The 20822-nt window shown below is 34.1% G+C and overlaps 1 protein-coding gene across 1 annotated transcript; it reads right to left on the bottom strand.

Moving 5' to 3' along the window:
* Positions 1-571: 571 nt before the first annotated feature.
* LOC124353561 (39S ribosomal protein L52, mitochondrial-like) lies at positions 572-20822 on the bottom strand. The gene is made up of 5 exons (XM_046803456.1): positions 20669-20822; positions 18671-18755; positions 8588-8726; positions 3201-3358; positions 572-681 (listed from the first exon to the last, which is right to left on the bottom strand). Coding segments are annotated over exons 1-5 (429 nt in total). The 5' UTR covers positions 20715-20822; the 3' UTR covers positions 572-680.

The following is a 20822-nucleotide window of genomic DNA, read 5'->3' as shown; positions in this document are numbered from 1 at the left end:
TGACAGTATCAGAGTTTAGACGCTGCACTAAGATGAATGTGATCTGGAGCTAAACTCAACATTCACATTGAACCGACCCTTTCCACCCTACATTATATGTAAAACAAAGCATATTGCAAATTGTTTAATATATGGAAAAATAATATACCCTCATAGAAGACATAACCTAATACTTAATCCTGGACAAAGCAATATTTTCCATTCAACTCAATGCGATACATTTTTTATATTTCAGGAGAAATCAATTAGGTACTTAAAACATATAGAGAAATGAACGTAGGTGCATCACTGAATACACCAAATTCACATAAGGACTTTTGATGTCTCAACTTTGATAAAGCAAAATTTACTTTGGCAAATTCCTCTACATATATTTCACTACTCGTTTTGCTATTCTATTATACCGATAATCACTCAAATTCAATTCTGGTGTTTCCACGAGTCCTTGACAATAAATGATTTCTTATGTAACTTTAAATTTAGTATGCATTGACAATCATAGTTTTCCAGGTTACTCCAATGATTTACAATCTTGTAAAATTTGGTTGAGGTGTAATGAATACAGAGAACGTTTTTGAATCAAATTATTTTAATGGATTCTTATACACAAAATCTATGTCCCATCTGACAGGGTTCTTTCAACTTCATACATTTCTTCTTCAATAACTTCTTTACTAATATCTGAAACAAAAAAGTATTTATTTGAAAACGCACAGGATATAGTAAATAAAACTATATAAGCATTATAAGTAAATTTACCCAGCAATATCCACAACATCTTGCAATAAAAAAAACCCATACGCCAAAAAATTAACCCCAATTTGAAAAACATTACACTCCATGAGTACAATACCAGAACAAAAAATAGCCTCTAACTTAGACTTCAGAAATAGCAAATATCAGACTTGATAAACATTACAAGAGCAAAAAATACTAGCAACTACAATAATTAATAAGCTGCCTCCTTAAGTTTGATCTTTACATTTAAAAGGTGTAAATCTACTATCAGAGTGGCTTAATTGCAAGCGGTTTTAGAAAATATATTCGTTTGTTAAATTTACAGTCCCTTTAGATATATATATATATGTATATATATATATATATATATATATATATATATGTGTGTGTGTGTAAAAATAGTTTTTACCACTCCACATGAAATTACAGGCAATTAAAGTATGCAATTTTAGCCGTACTGTAATCAGGCTCAAATAAAAATAAAAAAAGATGAAAATGTGAAATTTTTAGTGTGTACGTGAGTGCTTCAGGGAGTGGTATGTTCTTTATTTATAAAAAAAAATTATTTTAAAACATGTAATTTTATCATATAATACTTTTTTTAATGTCTTACATTGTAAATGAAGATGTTATGCCATTAAATATTAGTACGCCAATGGTTTAATGGCAACTGAAACACTAAAATCTCATGCTCAACAAATAATGAAACGTACTGTAATTTAAATAATGAATTAAATTGTTTACAGCAGACAAGATGATCCCATAAACCACATTCAGATTAACAGTTAATTTACATCTTCCCTTCCTTCACATATAAATTAGAGCAAAGGCTCATCAATTTGTTATTGTAGCAACAGAGACAACAATGTTAACTGATTTACAAGGAAACAGATTTACTTGCTTTGTTGATAAGAGGAATAAACTACCAACTGAAATAAATAATATCTGAAATGAGATCACTGTATTATTCAATGACGTAAGGATTTACGATGATTCATTTCACATTATCATACGTAGTATATCAAAGATATACTCAATAAATAAACGCTTTTAAATTAAATATGCAGTAAATTAAGGATATTTACGCTAATACAGAGCGAAAAGTGTCAGATTGTCTTAAACCTGCAACTTACAAATAATACTTCTGAAGAATTACTAGACCTACATTTTAAGTTATTGAAAAACCTTCACTTCAACACTTTTTTTAACTCCAGTGGTATTTTAAATTTTGTTAACTTAACTTTCCCTAATTTTTCTATAGCAAATGAATAGTCAATTGTACATGGTAATTTATTTGCAGTTATTACCATAAACACTAAACACTCGTTTCCAAATGCAAACACTCACAAAAATATCGAAACGTCCTAAAAAACAATTCAAACCTCTGGTAAAACATTTTTAAGTTTCAAATAGCACATTTCGTTCAAAATTTTTAGTGAAACCTTTTTCTCTCACATTCATCAATAACATTTTAAATATGGGTTTTAAAACGGCATTAAAGTGATATATTTCACACTTTATATTACTGTAAAATTGTCAGGATATTTAATTGTTTTGGATTGCCTTTTTGTTGTGTTCTTTTACCGTTTCTTCATCTTTATTTTTAGTATTTTTGTTACAATTTTGTTTACCTATTCAAAATAAAGTATATTGCTGTTTCAGATGTCAATAAGGTACGTTTTAATAAATTCATCATAGAAGTTGTTTCAGCCAAATCTTTTAAAGTATTGCTTCAACATCTTTATCAAGAAACCTTTCACTTTTCCTCTTCCTGGATCAAACTCTACAGGTACTCATTGCAGATGTCTTTGGCACTTTCTAAATAAACAAACCATATATTTATTTAGTGTATTTTCTTTGGTAACTCGTAAGCTGCCTTTTTTTACTGCCTTGACATTTCAGGCAGACTAAATTTCTTAAATTAATTTCACCTAATAGATCTGTCTAAATAACAGCTAAAATAACAATATAAATTCAAAAATATCTATGAGGTCTACTGCATCAGATTTTGCCTCATAGCCTGTTCATTCTTTTATTTTTATTCAACTTTCAGTTTTTTCAGCACTAATTACGTACTTGGAAAAAATATCTTCTCATCGATTTTAGAGACAATTTCAACGGTCACAATGCTTGATCGTCCACTTCGTTCGTCATCATGCACATCAGTTCAGCCATTTTCAAACTTAATGCACCACTCAACCTTCAGTAATTACATCGTTCCCATAAACTTCAGAGAGTTGGCGATAAATCTCAATTGGTTTATTGTGTTTAGCCAACAAAAAAACCGTATTAACCGACCGTACTTCACAACTCACAGGATTTTCAATTGCGTCACACTTTAAACTGCTATTTTAAGAAACAGTAAACCTCTCACTAGCATGGCTGGATAGCTACTGAGCGGAGAAATGCCCTGACATCGAAGTGGCCACTAGTGGATACAGAGTGAAACTCTTATATATTACCAGTTCATCTTTTTTTTGCTGTTAGCCTCCACCTTTCCACCTTTGGGTTTTAGTTTCTTGTCAAGAATGGATTGAACCTCAGCTTGAAAATCTTCTGCCTGTCTCTTCTCCAGCTGAAGGGCAAGATCGATTTCCTTGTTGCAACGGATTATGGCAGCCTAAAAAATAACATGAACAAATATTACAACATGATATATGAACAAAAAATTACCGATGCTTTATTTAATTTGACAAAGAACACCAATTTCGCTCTTTTGTAGGCTGTTTAAATGCATTTATATACATAACAAAAGTATTTCATTCCATCAAAAGAGGCAGCATGGTAAATAAGTTAGAATCAATAGCAGTAAAGAACAAAACAAGCTCCTGCTCTAAATCATCTAATTTGTTCGGCAGGGTTTCAATTTTTTGAAATTTTTCACTCTCATAGTTGTGAGTTCTTCAAAATTGCTTCTATAGTGAGTATGCTTAAAATAGAGAAGTATGACTATTTAGACGATAAATATTGTTTTTTAATTTATTATTTTCTTGTAGTAGAACTGTTCTGGCTTCTTTAGCTCGTATCAGACGTTTCTAAATCTTGATCTTCTAATTTTCGTGGTCCATTAATTTGGCCAGTTTTTTGTATCCAGAAGATACCATAAAAAGTTATTTGATCAAATCTAACCCAAACCAACCACTGCTGCATGAATTTTTTAAACATTCTGATTACACATATTGTCTACTAACTCACCTATATACTATAATATAGCCAAATATATGTCTAAACTGTTATCTGATTGTGTATGAAAGACTGATTTATATCAAGGAGATTTAAAAAATTTCATCAAATTCATACAAATTTTAAATTTGATGAAAATATGGCATACTTGTTGGTTTTGATGTTGAATTGCTTTTCATGAAAGTGCCAATTGTAAAAATAGGTCCAAATAATTAAGCCAATTAATCACATGAATATGCTTCGAATAAACTTATATCTTCATTGACAATAATTTCCATGTGAAAACTGATGGGGCAACAATGGGTTCACCATTGTAACCTGTAGTAACAAATTTATATATATATATATATATATATATATATATATATAAATTGTCAAATGCTGGCAACATGTATATATATTAAACACCCAATCTTTCCATCTTATAGCCCAGAAATGTTCAGTATTGAAAGCATTAAATTGTGTGATTACAAATTAGATGATAAAAACAGCTAGAATGCTGAAAATAGTACATTGTACAAGACAATACTGAAGAATGGATACAATACAACATAGATTAATAAGGCCCTTAAAAACAAATAGTCATTTGTTAGAAAATGCCATATTTAGATCAAAGTCGAACTGGTTACTTTTCTTACATTCAAGGACTTTTCTTATATTATATTACCAATAAAATAGGGATGGAATTAAGAAGACACAGAATTGAAACCAAGCAACTAAAAATTTAAAAAAAATGTTTGGGACCAATGAAGAACAGGATTTTACTGTGCACTCTGGGAGGGAGTCTATAAAATTCCATGTACGTTAGTTGAGGCAAAACATTGAATATCTACACATATTGGGCAAAAGGATTGGAAGATATGAAAAAATTAGTCATAGCAGAAAAGTACGTCCGAAATTCCTTACTATTATCAAAAAATTATAAAAGAAACCTGAGAAATAATTAAGTAATAAAATAAATTCAACAAAAAAGATAGCTTAAAACTGTCAAACGCTAGCAACATGTGCTAAAAGAACCAAACTAATCATAGTTGGTCGCTTTAGCCAATCTCAATAAAGCTCCATTCTTTACACATGCAGACAAAGACTGTTTACTGATAATTTTGGTTTAACAATTTAGCTATCACTCAGACCATATGCATAAGTCTATACCCGCATGGTACACCCTGCTTTGTCAGATAAAACAAAAGAATAGCACTGTTTATTAATTTATTTTCGGCACAACAAGCCATAAGTTTGCTTCCTGATAGTCAGAAATATCTTAATATATTCCTGCACAATTTGCATCACTTTCAAAAACTAATGTATACAATAAACTAAATCAATATAAGATGGTTATTTTCGCAACTAGCCTGGTTACGGCGGTACGGACATATCCTTACGCCGCACTTTAAGGATATATCTCATGGGGCAAAGTGGCCTGATATCATCATTAGTTAACATCCCACTTGTGATGCTAATAAACTCAGAGTAACTATTGAACTATAAAGATTTAGACATTTTGCAGGAAGTTGTCTTTTGCGATGTGTTTTTTCAGTGAAGTAAGTAGATTAAAAGATTGTTAGTTAACAACGGAAGTTATCAGACCACTTTAACCGATAGATTGGTTTAACAAGGCTTTAATAATAACAGTACAGCTGTCAGCAGTAGCCGGGAAAATAAGACACAAGATATTTGTGCTGCCAAACCGAAAGACGAACTTTTCCAGCTGTGAGGAGTTTTGCATTGTGAGCTATTGGTAAATTTTTTAGTAACTGTAATTTTTTAGTACTTGTAAATAATGGTGATGGGCCAAACTACAGGATGCTTTAATAAAATAGAAATGACAAATAAACCATACAATCGTAGCTCTCGATATTGAGTCTCAAAGCAATGTTTCAATACAGTGGGAGCTGTAACAGATGATTTTTATGACATTGTTCACGTAAGTCTAAGAACTAATATACACCATTTATCAGATGTAAAAGAAGTAGCCAAGAGTAACTCGCAAAGTGAAAGAATATAAAAGCATTGAGATAAGACCCCGTGGAAGGAGTCTGTTAAAGAAGTAGTAATAATATACTCAGCTCAGATAACTTCTGGTTTCCATACACATACTAGTAATAATTATGGGCTCCTGCAGGGATCATCAACTATTGTATTATTTACGTGGTAATATCCTAGTACAATGTACTCACAGTGTGCTCTATACTCTGGCAGATTCTCTTGTACTGCATTATACCGTAAGGTGTCGGCCTCTTGTCCCGGAAAGTGTAATCATCAACTATTGTATTATTTACGTGGTAATATCCTAGTACAATGTACTCACAGTGTGCTCTATACTCTGGCAGATTCTCTTGTACTGCATTATACCGTAAGGTGTCGGCCTCTTGTCCCGGAAAGTGTAATCATCAACTATTGTATTATTTACGTGGTAATATCCTAGTACAATGTACTCACAGTGTGCTCTATACTCTGGCAGATTCTCTTGTATTGCATTATACCGTAAGGTGTCGGCCTCTTGTCCCGGAAAGTGTAATCATCAACTATTGTATTATTTACGTGGTAATATCCTAGTACAATGTACTCACAGTGTGCTCTATACTCTGGCAGATTCTCTTGTACTGCATTATACCATAAGGTGTCGGCCTCTTGTCCCGGAAAGTGTAATCATCAACTATTGTATTATTTAAGTGGTAATATCCTAGTACAATGTACTCACAGTGTGCTCTATACTCTGGCAGATTCTCTTGTACTGCATTATACCATAAGGTGTCGGCCTCTTGTCCCGGAAAGTGTAATCATCAACTATTGTATTATTTACGTGGTAATATCCTAGTACAATGTACTCACAGTGTGCTCTATACTCTGGCAGATTCTCTTGTACTGCATTATACCATAAGGTGTCGGCCTCTTGTCCCGGAAAGTGTAATCATCAACTATTGTATTATTTAAGTGGTAATATCCTAGTACAATGTACTCACAGTGTGCTCTATACTCTGGCAGATTCTCTTGTACTGCATTATACCATAAGGTGTCGGCCTCTTGTCCCGGAAAGTGTAATCATCAACTATTGTATTATTTACGTGGTAATATCCTAGTACAATGTAATCACAGTGTGCTCTATACTCTGGCAGATTCTCTTGTACTGCATTATACCATAAGGTGTCGGCCTCTTGTCCCGGAAAGTGTAATCATCAACTATTGTATTATTTAAGTGGTAATATCCTAGTACAATGTACTCACAGTGTGCTCTATACTCTGGCAGATTCTCTTGTACTGCATTATACCATAAGGTGTCGGCCTCTTGTCCCGGAAAGTGTAATCATCAACTATTGTATTATTTACGTGGTAATATCCTAGTACAATGTACTCACAGTGTGCTCTATACTCTGGCAGATTCTCTTGTACTGCATTATACCATAAGGTGCCGGCCTCTTGTCCCGGAAAGTGTAATCATCAACTATTGTATTATTTAAGTGGTAATATCCTAGTACAATGTACTCACAGTGTGCTCTATACTCTGGCAGATTCTCTTGTACTGCATTATACCGTAAGGTGTCGGCCTCTTGTCCCGGAAAGTGTAATCATCAACTATTGTATTATTTAAGTGGTAATATCCTAGTACAATGTACTCACAGTGTGCTCTATACTCTGGCAGATTCTCTTGTACTGCATTATACCGTAAGGTGTCGGCCTCTTGTCCCGGAAAGTGTAATCATCAACTATTGTATTATTTAAGTGGTAATATCCTAGTACAATGTACTCACAGTGTGCTCTATACTCTGGCAGATTCTCTTGTACTGCATTATACCGTAAGGTGTCGGCCTCTTGTCCCGGAAAGTGTAATCATCAACTATTGTATTATTTAAGTGGTAATATCCTAGTACAATGTACTCACAGTGTGCTCTATACTCTGGCAGATTCTCTTGTACTGCATTATACCGTAAGGTGTCGGCCTCTTGTCCCGGAAAGTGTAATCATCAACTATTGTATTATTTAAGTGGTAATATCCTAGTACAATGTACTCACAGTGTGCTCTATACTCTGGCAGATTCTCTTGTACTGCATTATACCGTAAGGTGTCGGCGTCTTGTCCCGGAAAGTGTAATCATCAACTATTGTATTATTTACGTGGTAATATCCTAGTACAATGTACTCACAGTGTGCTCTATACTCTGGCAGATTCTCTTGTACTGCATTATACCATAAGGTGTCGGCCTCTTGTCCCGGAAAGTGTAATCATCAACTATTGTATTATTTAAGTGGTAATATCCTAGTACAATGTACTCACAGTGTGCTCTATACTCTGGCAGATTCTCTTGTACTGCATTATACCATAAGGTGTCGGCCTCTTGTCCTGGAAAGTGTAATCATCAACTATTGTATTATTTAAGTGGTAATATCCTAGTACAATGTACTCACAGTGTGCTCTATACTCTGGCAGATTCTCTTGTACTGCATTATACCATAAGGTGTCGGCCTCTTGTCCCGGAAAGTGTAATCATCAACTATTGTATTATTTACGTGGTAATATCCTAGTACAATGTACTCACAGTGTGCTCTATACTCTGGCAGATTCTCTTGTACTGCATTATACCATAAGGTGTCGGCCTCTTGTCCCGGAAAGTGTAATCATCAACTATTGTATTATTTAAGTGGTAATATCCTAGTACAATGTACTCACAGTGTGCTCTATACTCTGGCAGATTCTCTTGTACTGCATTATACCATAAGGTGTTGGCCTCTTGTCCCGGAAAGTGTAATCTGGCCCATCTCTCAAAGCGCTTATTGCATTAGGGTTGTCAAAAATTGCAGAAATCCTCCTAAAACAACAAAAATTGTAGAAGTGGTCAAATGGAATTAGTTTACTTCAGTAAGACAGTGAAGTTTTGCCATGTAACAGGTACCCTCTCTAATTGAATGCCCATGAACATATGTAAAGATTTGTTCATCAAGGGTTGATCAACTCTATTGCCATAATGCATTATGGGATAATGTGTATGTTTCAACATTAAATGTACAAAACTGTAAAAACAGTAGCATTATAATCAAAATTATTTTGCTTTTAAAATACACTTTTAAGGTTTAGTCCTAGGTTTGGTGTGGCCACATGTACGTATGACCATGATCGCTGGTAAGCATATATGTCACATGTGAACAAGTGTAAACACTAATAAGCTCATGATGAGTAAGTGTAAACCCTAATAAACTCGTTGATGAGCAAGGGTAAACCTTAAAAAAACTCAATGATGAGGAAGTGTAAACCCTAATAAACTCATTGATGAGCAAGTGTAAACCCTAATAAACTCCTTGGTGAGCAAGTGTAAACCCTAATAAACTCACTGATGAGCAAGTGTACCAAGCGTCCATCGGATGCCTCATCAGTTTTCCACACATTTTTAATTGCTTATAATTGGTGCAAGATGACTTCCTGTCAAAAAAGTTTCAATTAGAAAACTTATATCCAAGTTAGGATTTATATCCAAGTCTATTTAAAATTTACAGTTTTATTTCAGCTAAATAATTAATTTTAGGTTTAAAATTGTTTTGTTGTACACATTTTTTTATCAATCATGCCAACTATACACAACTTAAATCTTGTCAAAATCTATAAAGCTAATTTTATATCTAAATCTAATAAACAGAACCCTAACAAAACATACGTTATATTTAGTGATATTATATGATGCCATAGTAGCTAATTAATCAATTTAAATTGTTTACCTAGCTCATGACAGTTAAACTAGTTTATAATTGTTTTATAGTCTTTAATTTTGCTTGGATATAGTTAAAATGAGCTTAACTGTTGAAGAACATGTATTCGTGATTATAACTTATTTAATTACGAAATCTCCTGATGTGTGTCAGCAACGATTCATGAACAAATTTGAAAAAGAAGCACCAGTTAGTAAAACAGAAGTGTAATACAGAAGTTAGTTTAAAAGTTTCATGAAACAGGTTCAGTGTTGGAACGGCAGCGGTCAGTTTTAACTCCGCAAGTCGTTCAGGATATTAGAGCATCAGTTACTAGATCTCCACATAAGTCTTTGCGAAGGCTAAGCCGGGAAAAGAACATTACATTAGGTTCAACCCACACTGTTGTGAGAATACTGAAATGTTATCCATACCGAATGCAGGTTTTCCATGAATTTTTTCAAATTCAAATTCAAAACCATCTTTATTTACAATTTGTACATCATACATTATTCAATATACAAATACAAAATGGCGTCAAAATTACAATTGAGAAGCTTATTAAAATAATGGTATCTAAATGATCACTAAATAATAGGGGAGAGGGGGGCACATGTGGACAGGGGGCACAAGTGGACAATTTGAATTTCCCGCCATGCAACTAACCAGTTTAGTTCAAACTTTGTTCACAGAACAGTGTTGGTCTACTGTTTCCTCCAGATAAATTTAGTGCTGTTTGGCTACATGGTTTAAGAGGTAAGAATATTTTTATGTTTTTTTATGTAAAAAGTAAAAATTGAGCCCAAATTTTAACTTTAAAAGTTATTTTATTCGGGCTCTTCCTTATAACATAAGGTATTTTTATAAACTTAGTAATATTTAAGCAACATTTTATTGTGTAGAAGATGTCATAAATCCTAACCTAAAAAAAATATCGATGAGAATGCATTCAAACCACCTACAATCTACTGGTGGGGTACATGTGGACACTTTCAAGGGGGCACATGTGGACAAGGGGGTAGTTTTGGACAAGTGTTATATTAGTTACTTATTTAACATCTCATAAATGTATAGCTAATAAACTAGCATGTACACTTGTTGTGAATCATTTTTAGTCATTTTCATGATCTAGAACATTTTGTTTTGCTCCCATAACCAAAATTAAGTAAATTATAGCTTAACCAAGCCTTGACACCACATCAATCAAGGAGGTTGCAATATTTATTGCCCAATACAGATTTCAAAAGGCTTTTTAAGATTAACTAGTTTTATCTTTATCTAAATACAACAGTTATATACATTGATTTATTTATTTTTTAGGGTGAAGATGGTGAGAACCTACATAAGAAAAACCGAGAGAGCTGCAATTTCAGAGGATGCAGTCAGATGTGCTATTGAGGATATACGGAATGGCAACCAAACAATCCGTGGAGCTGCTGCAACATATGGACTTTCTAAATCTATGCTTCACAAAAGACTTCAAAAGCTGCCAAACGCTGAAAATGAGGACGATCCTGTGCAATCTACTTTTCCCCGGTCTAGCAAGTATAACACCAGACAGATTTTTACAGATGTACAAGAAAATATGATAGTAGACTATCTAATTCAATGCAGTAAAATGATGTACGGCCTAACCTATAGACAGGTACGTGAATTTGCCTATTCATATGCTAAAAAACTTGGGCTTGAGATTCCTTGTAAGTGGGAAGATGAAAAACTAGCAAATATTGAATGGCTAAAATGTTTTATGCGCCGTCATCAGTCTACACTGAGTCTGAGAAAGCCAGAAAACACCAGCTTTGCTAGAAATATAAACTTTAATAAACAAAATGTTGATTCATTCTTCAATAATTTGGAAACAGTTATGGAAAAATATCACTTTACTAGTGACAGAATCATAAACATAGATGAATCTGGCATAACTACTGTATTACAAGCTCCAAAGATTGTTGCTCCGACTGGTGTAAAACAGGTAGGCCAGAATGTTTCCGCAGAGCGAGGAGAGCTTGTAACATTTTGTGGGATTATAAAAGCTTCTGGTAACACAATACCTCCTGCTTATGTGTTTCCCCGTGTTCATTATAAGGACATTTTCCTTAATGGAGCACCAACTGGCAGTGTCGGTTTTGCGACTCGTTCTGGCTGGATGTCTCAAGAAGTTTTCTTTGAGGTGGTCAAACATGTTAAATTACACACCGCATGTTCAAAAGACAATCAAATCCTCATTTTATTAGACAATCATGAGTCGCACATTAACTTGGATGTGATTATGTTCTGCCGTGAAAATGGAATTGTTATTCTAACTTTTCCACCTCACACTAGCCACCGCTTGCAACCTCTCGACATTGCTGTGTTTGGACCTTTCAAAAGTTATTGCAAAACCTCTTTTAACAAATGGTTATCTGAAAATCCTGGAATGACTATATCAATAAAAACAAGTTGCTTATCTAACGTCAATGGCGTATGATGAAGCTTTTTCTAGGAAAAATATTGTTTCTGGCTTTGCAAAATCCGGAATTTTTCCATTTCAGCGCTCAGTATTTAGTGATACCGACTTTATCAGCTCTTTGCCAACAGACCAGGCTAAAGAAAATGGAGATAATGAAGGTTCTTGTAGGCCTAATCTAGAAGAACCTAAGGCAAGTACTAGTGAAAACACCAGTACAAATCAGATGGATGCAGAAAATTACCAAATAAATTCTCAATTTGAAAATGAAAAATGCACTCCAACAGTTGTGCGAAAATATCCAAAAAAGGTAAAAGTTGTAACCCCAGAACAAGTTCGCCCATTCCCCAAAGCACCGTTAAGAAATAACACTCAAAAGCCAAGGGGCAGAAAGAAAGGAAAGACATGTATCTTGACAGATACCCCTGAAAAAAATAGAATAGAGGCAGCAGTAAAATCAAAGAAAATTAAAGAAGAATTAAAAAAAGAATCTTTTTTGGCCTACAAGAAAAAACTTTTTAATGGAGATGAACAAGGTTTGTCTAAGTCTAAAGGAAAATCTAAACAGAAAAAAAGAAAACGCAGAATACATGTGGATAGCTCTAGTACTTCTGAAAACGAAGAAGATGATATTGAATGCTACAGTGATAAAGTCTTGAGCCCATTAGTTTTAAGTGAAGATAGTGATATAGAGGAAAGTAAAGGTGAGAAAGTAGAGTCTGATGGATCCAACATAAATGTTTTAGATTTTGTTTTAGTTCGGCTAGCCAGTAAAAAAAGTGAAAAATTTTATGTAGCACAAATCAATGACAAGATTTGTCTTACTGAATTTAATGTAAGTTTTTTTAAGAAAAAAGAGGGATCAGGGACATCATCAATTAAATTTGTCAAACCTGATCTTCCAGATGTAAGTGCCATTGACATTGAAGACATAATTGTAAAACTACCCCTACCGACTGTTTCAGGAGGTACTGAAAGAGCTGTCAGTATGTTTATCTTTAATTTTTCCTTTACAAACTATAACATGGGTTGAATTTAATGTTTACTTGATGTGTATGTAGGCTATTAATATTGTTTTTCTATCATTCTTGTTTTAATTTAGTAATAGTCTAGAATAAGTTTAGCTTGCAGGAAAAAATAAAACACGAATCTTGACTTTACGAATTGATGTCATACTTTTACTCTTCACATATTTTTTTAAATATGTAAGAAAATAGGTTTGGTTTGTTTTGTAAGCATAGGTAGGTTATGTTTTATAAGCTATAACACAGGTTAAATAGCCTATTTGTTTTTCTTGTCATTTTAAGTAAAGTATACATTGTTAGTTAGTATTGAACTTATTTTTTTACTAGTTTTATTACTTTCTTCACTTAAAGGTTGAAATAACTACTCCTTGTAACTGTACAAAGAGTCATATGTTTGAGTTTAATTAATAAAAATCATATTTAAGATATATGAAAGATGTTTTTATCTGTCCACAACTACCCCCCAAAAATGTTGGTTATGTCCACAACTGCCCCCTGGAGGGGCACTTGTGGACACTCCGTTAACTATTTTAAAGGTAAGAATTAACAAGTTCAAAAGATGTTTTAAAGAGTAAAATGTCATATATTTACATACCTCAACACCTATATTAGTATATAAATAAAACCTTTGACAATTTTTTCTCATAACAAAAATTTAAAAAAATAAAATGTAAAATTTGTCCACATGTGCCCCCCTCTCCCCTAATGGTATGAAGCATAATATACACTTAAATATACTTAATAAATTACATCGTATTGTCATTCAGAAAAAAACTCATCAAAAGAATAAATTGTTTTATGTAATAAATAATTTTTAAGTTTGAGTTTAAAACTTTTAATGTCATTAATATTTCTAATATTTTGCGGAAGACTATTGAAAAATTTTATACCTGCTACTAATGGGGTTTTTTTTCTAAATTCTAAGTTTACTTTTGGAATTGCAAACTGGTTTCGATTTCGGGTCAAGTAGCTATGAGACGAACCCAAAACCGGTAATCTGTCTCCAGCTTCCTTAACTGCAACTGCCGTTTCTAAAATATACATACTGTACACTGTTAGGATACCCAATTCAGAAAAATATTGTTTTACTGACTGACGTAGATCTAAATTGAGAATGATCCGTATAGCTTTTTTTTGAAGAAGAAGAATACTTTGCAAATTTTGATCGCTAGTTGCACCATATAGTACAATACCAAAATTTATATGGGAGTGTATGTGAGCAAAATACACTACTTTCAAAACGTCCAATGTACAGAATTTGGATATACTCCTCAACGCATATAAACCAGAAGCTATTTTATTCAAAATTTTATTTACATGTTCGTTCCAAGTTAAATTTTTGTCTAATGTCATTCCTAAAAATTTTACATTGTCTAATTGTGTCAGTTTTACTTGAGAAATTTCTATATCAAGATCGCTTGAGCATCTGTTTTGCCTTGTATTAAATAAAATATAATTAGTTTTTTCAAGATTAAGTAGCAAATTTTTTGTTGAAAAGTAGTTTTTAACTGATGTTAAATTACTTTTGGATTGGGTTTCTATTTCTTTTAGAGACTTATTTGAAATTATAAGATTCGAGTCATCCGCATATAGACACATTTTACCAGCAACAGTCTTCGGTAATCCAGTAATATAACATAAGAATAATATAGGCCCAAGAATAGATCCTTGGGGGACACCATTAATTACAGTTCTTAGATTTGAGTTTACACTTATTAATTGATTGAATTCATTTTTAAAAGCTGTTTCTACAAATTGTTTTCGATTGTTTAGGTAAGACTGTTAGGTGAACTGAAGGATGCTGATAATATCAAAAAGTCTCACTACTGCCAATGATTCAAGACATTCATTAGAGGTAACACTGACATTTTAAATCGTGTTCTTTACAGATGAAGCTTGGTTCCATCTTGGAGGTTATGTTAACAGCCAAAACTACTGGACCTGGAGTACTGACAACTCGCACATATTCACCAAAACTCCTACACCCAAAAAAAAGGAGTATGGTGTACGGTCTCAAGGCGAAGAATAATAGGTCACTTGCTTTTAGAAACAACTGTGAATATTACCTTCTACCAAGACATTATCCAAACAGTTCATAGGCTTATTGCAAGAGGATGAGCGTTAATGCTGGTTGCAACAGGATGGTGCTACTTGCTTTACAGCTCGCTTTAGTATGGAGATGCTTCAGAATTTTTTTATGGAAGAATAATTTCTACAGGATTGTAGCCACCACGACCCCCTGATCCCTCTAGTCTTGACTTCTTTTTGTGGAGCTACTTAAAAGAAATTGTTTACAGGAGCAATCCTCACACCCTACTGGAATTGAGGACAAACATTACCAATGCAATTAATGAGATAGTAATGAGTACAGCTAAGAAGATAGGCCAGGAACATGGTGAAACGTGGTGACAAGTGTATCAAAATAGATGGACGACATTTTCAACATCTGTTGTAATTCAGTAAATTTTTTTTACAATATAGTGTTTGTCAATAAATAAATTGTTATTTACACAGTTTTGGGGCCTCTTTTTAAGTTAAACATCCTCTTCTATTTGTGATATGCAATGCATTTCCTACATGATATCATAGCATGACGTTGTATCTTTTTAAACAATGCCAAATATAATATAATACACACCTCAAAACAATTAAAGGATCACTTTTATTGCGTCTTGTAAAACAAGTATTAATAACAGAAGAATGTTTGAACTTTGCACACTGATAAAGGAACCTCTCAGTAGCAAAGATAAATAATTCTTGTTTATTTCTGACTAATTCAGTAAAAGATAAGAGCGATTATTTCGATATCATGTCCAAACAAGAATGAGATAAGGAAAGGTTCAGGCTCAGTTTTGTCAGAAGTTGATCTCGTTCAGTCTGGATTAGACTTCTATAGTTAGGCCTGTGTGTTTTTATTGTTATGGCGGGTGTTAGACGGTTTTTGTCTGAGAGTGATGTCAGTAGAGCTGTTACTTTGATAGAAGTGGGAGTTTCCCAACGAGAAGTGGGTAGGCGCTTAGGTGTGAGTCAATCAGTAATTTCAAGATTATGGAACCGACATCAGGAGCTAGGAACTCTTCAAAGACGCCCAGGACAAGGCCGCTCGAGATCTACCACGCACATAGAAGATCGATTTTTACGAGTTAATGCACTTCGTAATCGATTTTTAACTGCTAGAGAACTTCAAAACGACCTAAGCCAGGCGACTGGAAATCGTGTGTCGGATCAGACTGTTAGAAATCGACTCCGGGAAGCTGGATTGAGATCTAGGAGACCTGCCCGAGTGCCGAGATTGACTGTGCGTCATAAGAGAGCCAGATTGCAGTTTGCAAGAGACCATAGGCGTTGGCAGCTGAGACAGTGGCGTAAGGTAATGTTCTCAGACGAGTCAAAATTTACAATTTTTGGTAATGACGGCCGCGTTCGAGTGTGGAGAAGAGGAAATGAACGGTTTATTAACTGTTGCCTAGCTCCCAGAGTTCCGTTTGGCGGGGGCTCAGTATTAGTGTGGGGTGGCATAACAATGGACGGTCGTACAGACCTTGTCATAATCCGAAACGGTACTTTGACAGCCCAGCGTTATGTGGACGAGGTGTTAGACGTTCATATTCGTCCGAGAGCAGAGCAAGCATTTTTTATTTATGCAAGACGGAGCTCGACCACATGCAGCAAGATTGGTCCGTGAGTACCTGGGCGAACACAACATACCACTGCTGGAGTGGCCAGCCTGCAGTCCGGACCTAAACCCGATTGAGCACGTCTGGGACCAACTAGGACGAAGTATCCGGGGCCGCCCAAACCAACCCAGGACTTTGGATGAGCTGGAAATGGCATTACGAGAAGAATGGGAGCGGTTACCTCAAGATAGCCTCAGACGACTCATCAGAACCATGCCACAGCGTGTTCTTGCGGTTATATCAGCTAGAGGTGGCAATACAAGGTATTGAAAGTGAGATTCAAAAGACCAGACCATTTCTTATTACATTTGTACTTTATTAAGAGAGTTGTTTTCGTTTTAATTTTGCGGTTTTAAACTTTGTTTACTGTTCTAGCCTAAAATAAAATATCATATAAAAAAAACATATACGATGTATTTTACTTTCAACACCGACTTTGAAATAAAAAAAAAAATATTAGAAAATTTCGAACCGTTAACCGAGTGCATTCTGTTAAAAAAGTGATCCTTTAATTGTTTTGAGGAGTGTAATTCAAATTAAGTATTTTTTACTACCATTATTTCTATCTATAATTTATGTATTTGAGGTTAATACTATTTTATTACATAATGTCAATGTTTTATAATTGGATACGTTATTTAAAACTTGGCAATATAAGTTTGACATGTTTTCTACCTTGTGTTAACCCTTCCCGGGTCAATGACGGTTATATACGCCTAACTTAACATTTCCCGGGGGTCATATGCGTATATTTACGCATACACTTATTTTGGCCAAGCGTCAAATGCGTCTATATACGCATAATCATGTTTATGAATATCCTTATTGTTTGCCGTTGTCAGCTATTCCAGCTAATCGGGAACATAATATAAGTAGTTTGGTGGCAGTATTGTTGGGGGGAGCGGGGGGTGCCGGAGTGGCTTGAGCTGCTTGGGGGGGGGGAGGGGCTTTAACGGCAACTGAATGAAGGTCATTGTCGGTTGCCTCTTTGTTTACTGAGTCGCTCTCCACTTGGCGCACTGAACTGAAGTTGTTAGGTTGTTTCATACTCGATCATACCTATTGAATTGATGTAGATGAAATTTATAATGTACGTTGCCTTAGAATAAGTCATGAATATTTTATTCCTACATCCAACCCAGTTGTACTCTAAAAAGTAAATTTGCAATCAGTTCTGTAGTTATTGAGTGAAGTAGTTTGGTGGCAGTAAGGTGGGAGAAGAGGTGTGCCGGAATGGCTCGAGCTGCTTGGTGGGGGGAGGGGTTTTAGCGGCAAGTCAAGGTCATTGTCGGCTGCCTGCCTCTTTCTTTCTCAGTCGCTCTGCACTCCGCGTACCACAGCTAGACGGAAAACTTCATTTCATGGGAAGAGACGCAAAGGGTCATCGATGCCATGTCTGCTACAAAAAATATCTGTGAAAAGAAATGATCTATTTTTTTAAAACATGTGTCAACAAACCGTTCCTTCACCCAGATAGCTGTTTCGAAGCTTATCATAACATGGAGGACTATGTGAATGGACGGTGATCAATCTCCTTTGTTATATGATTAGTTTTTACTTTATTTCTTTTGTATGTTAACCCTAATCATGTAATACATACTTTTTATCATAAAATGTTTTTATTACGCTAAACCTAAACATGAATTATATTTATATATGCATGTCAATTCGTGGAAGGGTCAATGACGCTTATATACGCATACTGGTCTATCACAAAAAAAAGGTAGGAAAAATTATTTATGGATAGATTTCCATTTTTCCATGACAGGTAAGCAATTTAAAATCAAATTGAGCAGTTTTGGTAAAAAAAAGTTTTTTACCCCAACACATGAATAATAGGCAATCTAAGGCTACAGTAAGTTGACCCTGGAAGGGTTAAATGGTTTCTTGATGCTACTATTGAAAATATTACCTTCTATACGTACCTTCTTGGTTCCAAGCAGAAACGCGTCCTCAGTGTTTTTCTTCTTGTATTTAACTCCCCTTTGGATACATGACAAACTGATCCTCCTACACAGATGAATAGTTTAACATTGATATCAACTTTGACGTCTAAAGTATTCAATCAACACAAATTAAAACAGTACTTGTACTTTACAGTAACAAAATACAGGCTGCAGTATGATAAGCGTCCAACACTCGAATGATCGATAATATCAAATCATGATTGGAACAATTTAAATGCTGTCAGAGATGTTTACCCTTTTAAGTAACTGTTAGTACTACGCTACTGAAAACTTATTATAAACCAAGTTCTATTATTTTCTATAATCTAAAATGAGTATATAATTCTTTAACATATAAAAATATAGCTTCACAATAATAAAATCTTAAGAGTTTACAACGTAATTTGTATAGCACTTGAGTAATGGCTGCTAGAGACAGGAAATACTGTTGTTTATCAATAACCTATTACAAAATAACGTGTTCAGGTGTTATGTTCCAGTAACCTGTTAGTATAAAAAAATTTAACTAACTCACTATATGTAATACAGACTGATAAACTAATAACTAACTGAAAGCTATGGTAAAGTATAAATATAAAAAGTTAAAGGTAACCTTTACAAGTGCTCACGTGATCTGAGCTTGAATTTGGGTACTATCTCAAGGGATATTTTTAATTATTTCACCAAGAGTGCGAGGTAGTTCCTAAGGCACCATCGAAGCCTGCACTGTTGGCTAGGGGCATTTCTGATCAGTATTTCCCCAACCTTAGATCGTCTAACTTCTCAGGCGTCAGATTACATTAAATGATTTAGAACGTGATTTGAGGTTAGAAAAATACTGATAAGAAATGCCCCTGGTCATCAGTGCGACCGTTAATGACAAAATAAGGAAAACATCAATACAGAGATACTAGTACCCAAATTGAAGCTCAGTTCACGTGAGCGCTTCTAAAGGTTATGTGTAACTTTCCTAGTAGTAACTTATTTATGAACTAATCTAAACCTACTTATAAATATCACATAATAACATTCCATCATGAAATATTTGCATTCACAGCTTCATTACTGTCACAAAATGACTTCCGTTGTTACTGGTGACCGAGTAACTTAAACCAGAAAATCGTCATGAGAACAATGAATTATTCAGCTCAACTGTTACTGAATCAACAATATCCCGGTAATAGGTTACTACTAAATTACCTGTTACTGACACTAAGACTACCCATCTGTAATGGCAGCAAGCACAATGATTATATAACAATTTTATTTATGTCACACGTTCATCCTTCAAAATAATAAAATGTAATTAAATGTTATACTGTTCTGTTTGTTATTTTTATAAATACACATAGCCCAGATTCTTTTTTATTCGCCATAATATCATTACTTTCTATAATAGAATTTGAAATGCTTATATAACGTAATTTGGTTTAAGTAGTTATATAGAGGATTCAGTACATTCTGATTAAACGAAGGCCACCTATTCAAAGCACACTGCAGCTGATGTGGTTAGGATTTAGTTTTACTAACCTACCTAACCTTTAGTGTTTATTGTGTAACTGTCCACCCAAAGTTGTTAAATCCCATTTATTATTGGTGGCCTTCATTTAATCAGAAAGTACCGAGGATTCTTTACTCATGAATTTTGTGATTGATAGTATCGATGATTTATTATACTGCAGCCACAATACGAGATAAATCATATGTTTGGAATTAAAAAATGAAATCAATATTATCATTCTTTGTAAATAATGAAGGAACCATAACCTTCAAACAAACAATAATAGAATAGGTGATGGGTAAAATCGAATTTAGAGAAACCATTACAACTAAAAAATACATTAAACCCTATAAAAACACAGCCTTTCAATGCTTGTTTGGTTAGTTTTCTCAATCCAGTTTTATTTAGATAGTGCCGCATCAAATATTATGTTTATAGTATGAAAATTGAAAAAAAAATACTTTTAAAACACTTACGTTGTAATAAGACCTTGCTTTTATTTAAGAGTGTAACTATATTCATGGTAGAAATACAGTACCCAAAATTACTAAGGTTAAAAACACTAATTCACATTTTGTTGTTGACGGACCTCCAGTTAGCAGACTTTTTTTTTAATTTTCACTAGCCAAC

Source organism: Homalodisca vitripennis, chromosome 2, assembly GCF_021130785.1.
Source record: "Homalodisca vitripennis isolate AUS2020 chromosome 2, UT_GWSS_2.1, whole genome shotgun sequence".
Classification (NCBI taxonomy): domain Eukaryota; kingdom Metazoa; phylum Arthropoda; class Insecta; order Hemiptera; family Cicadellidae; genus Homalodisca; species Homalodisca vitripennis.
This window is presented reverse-complemented; position numbering and strand designations above follow the sequence as displayed.

Bases quoted from the DNA above. Each gene is read 5' to 3' on its own strand.
- LOC124353561 (XM_046803456.1), bottom strand. From the start codon at position 20,714: ATGAATATAGTTACACTCTTAAATAAAAGCAAGGTCTTATTACAAC. The intron at 8,727-18,670 runs GTACGTATAGAA...TTGTTGTTTTAG, and splicing joins TTCTGCTTGGAACCAAGAAG to GAGGATTTCTGCAATTTTTG. The intron at 3,359-8,587 runs GTGAGTACATTG...GTTATTTTTTAG, and splicing joins GCCAGAGTATAGAGCACACT to GCTGCCATAATCCGTTGCAA.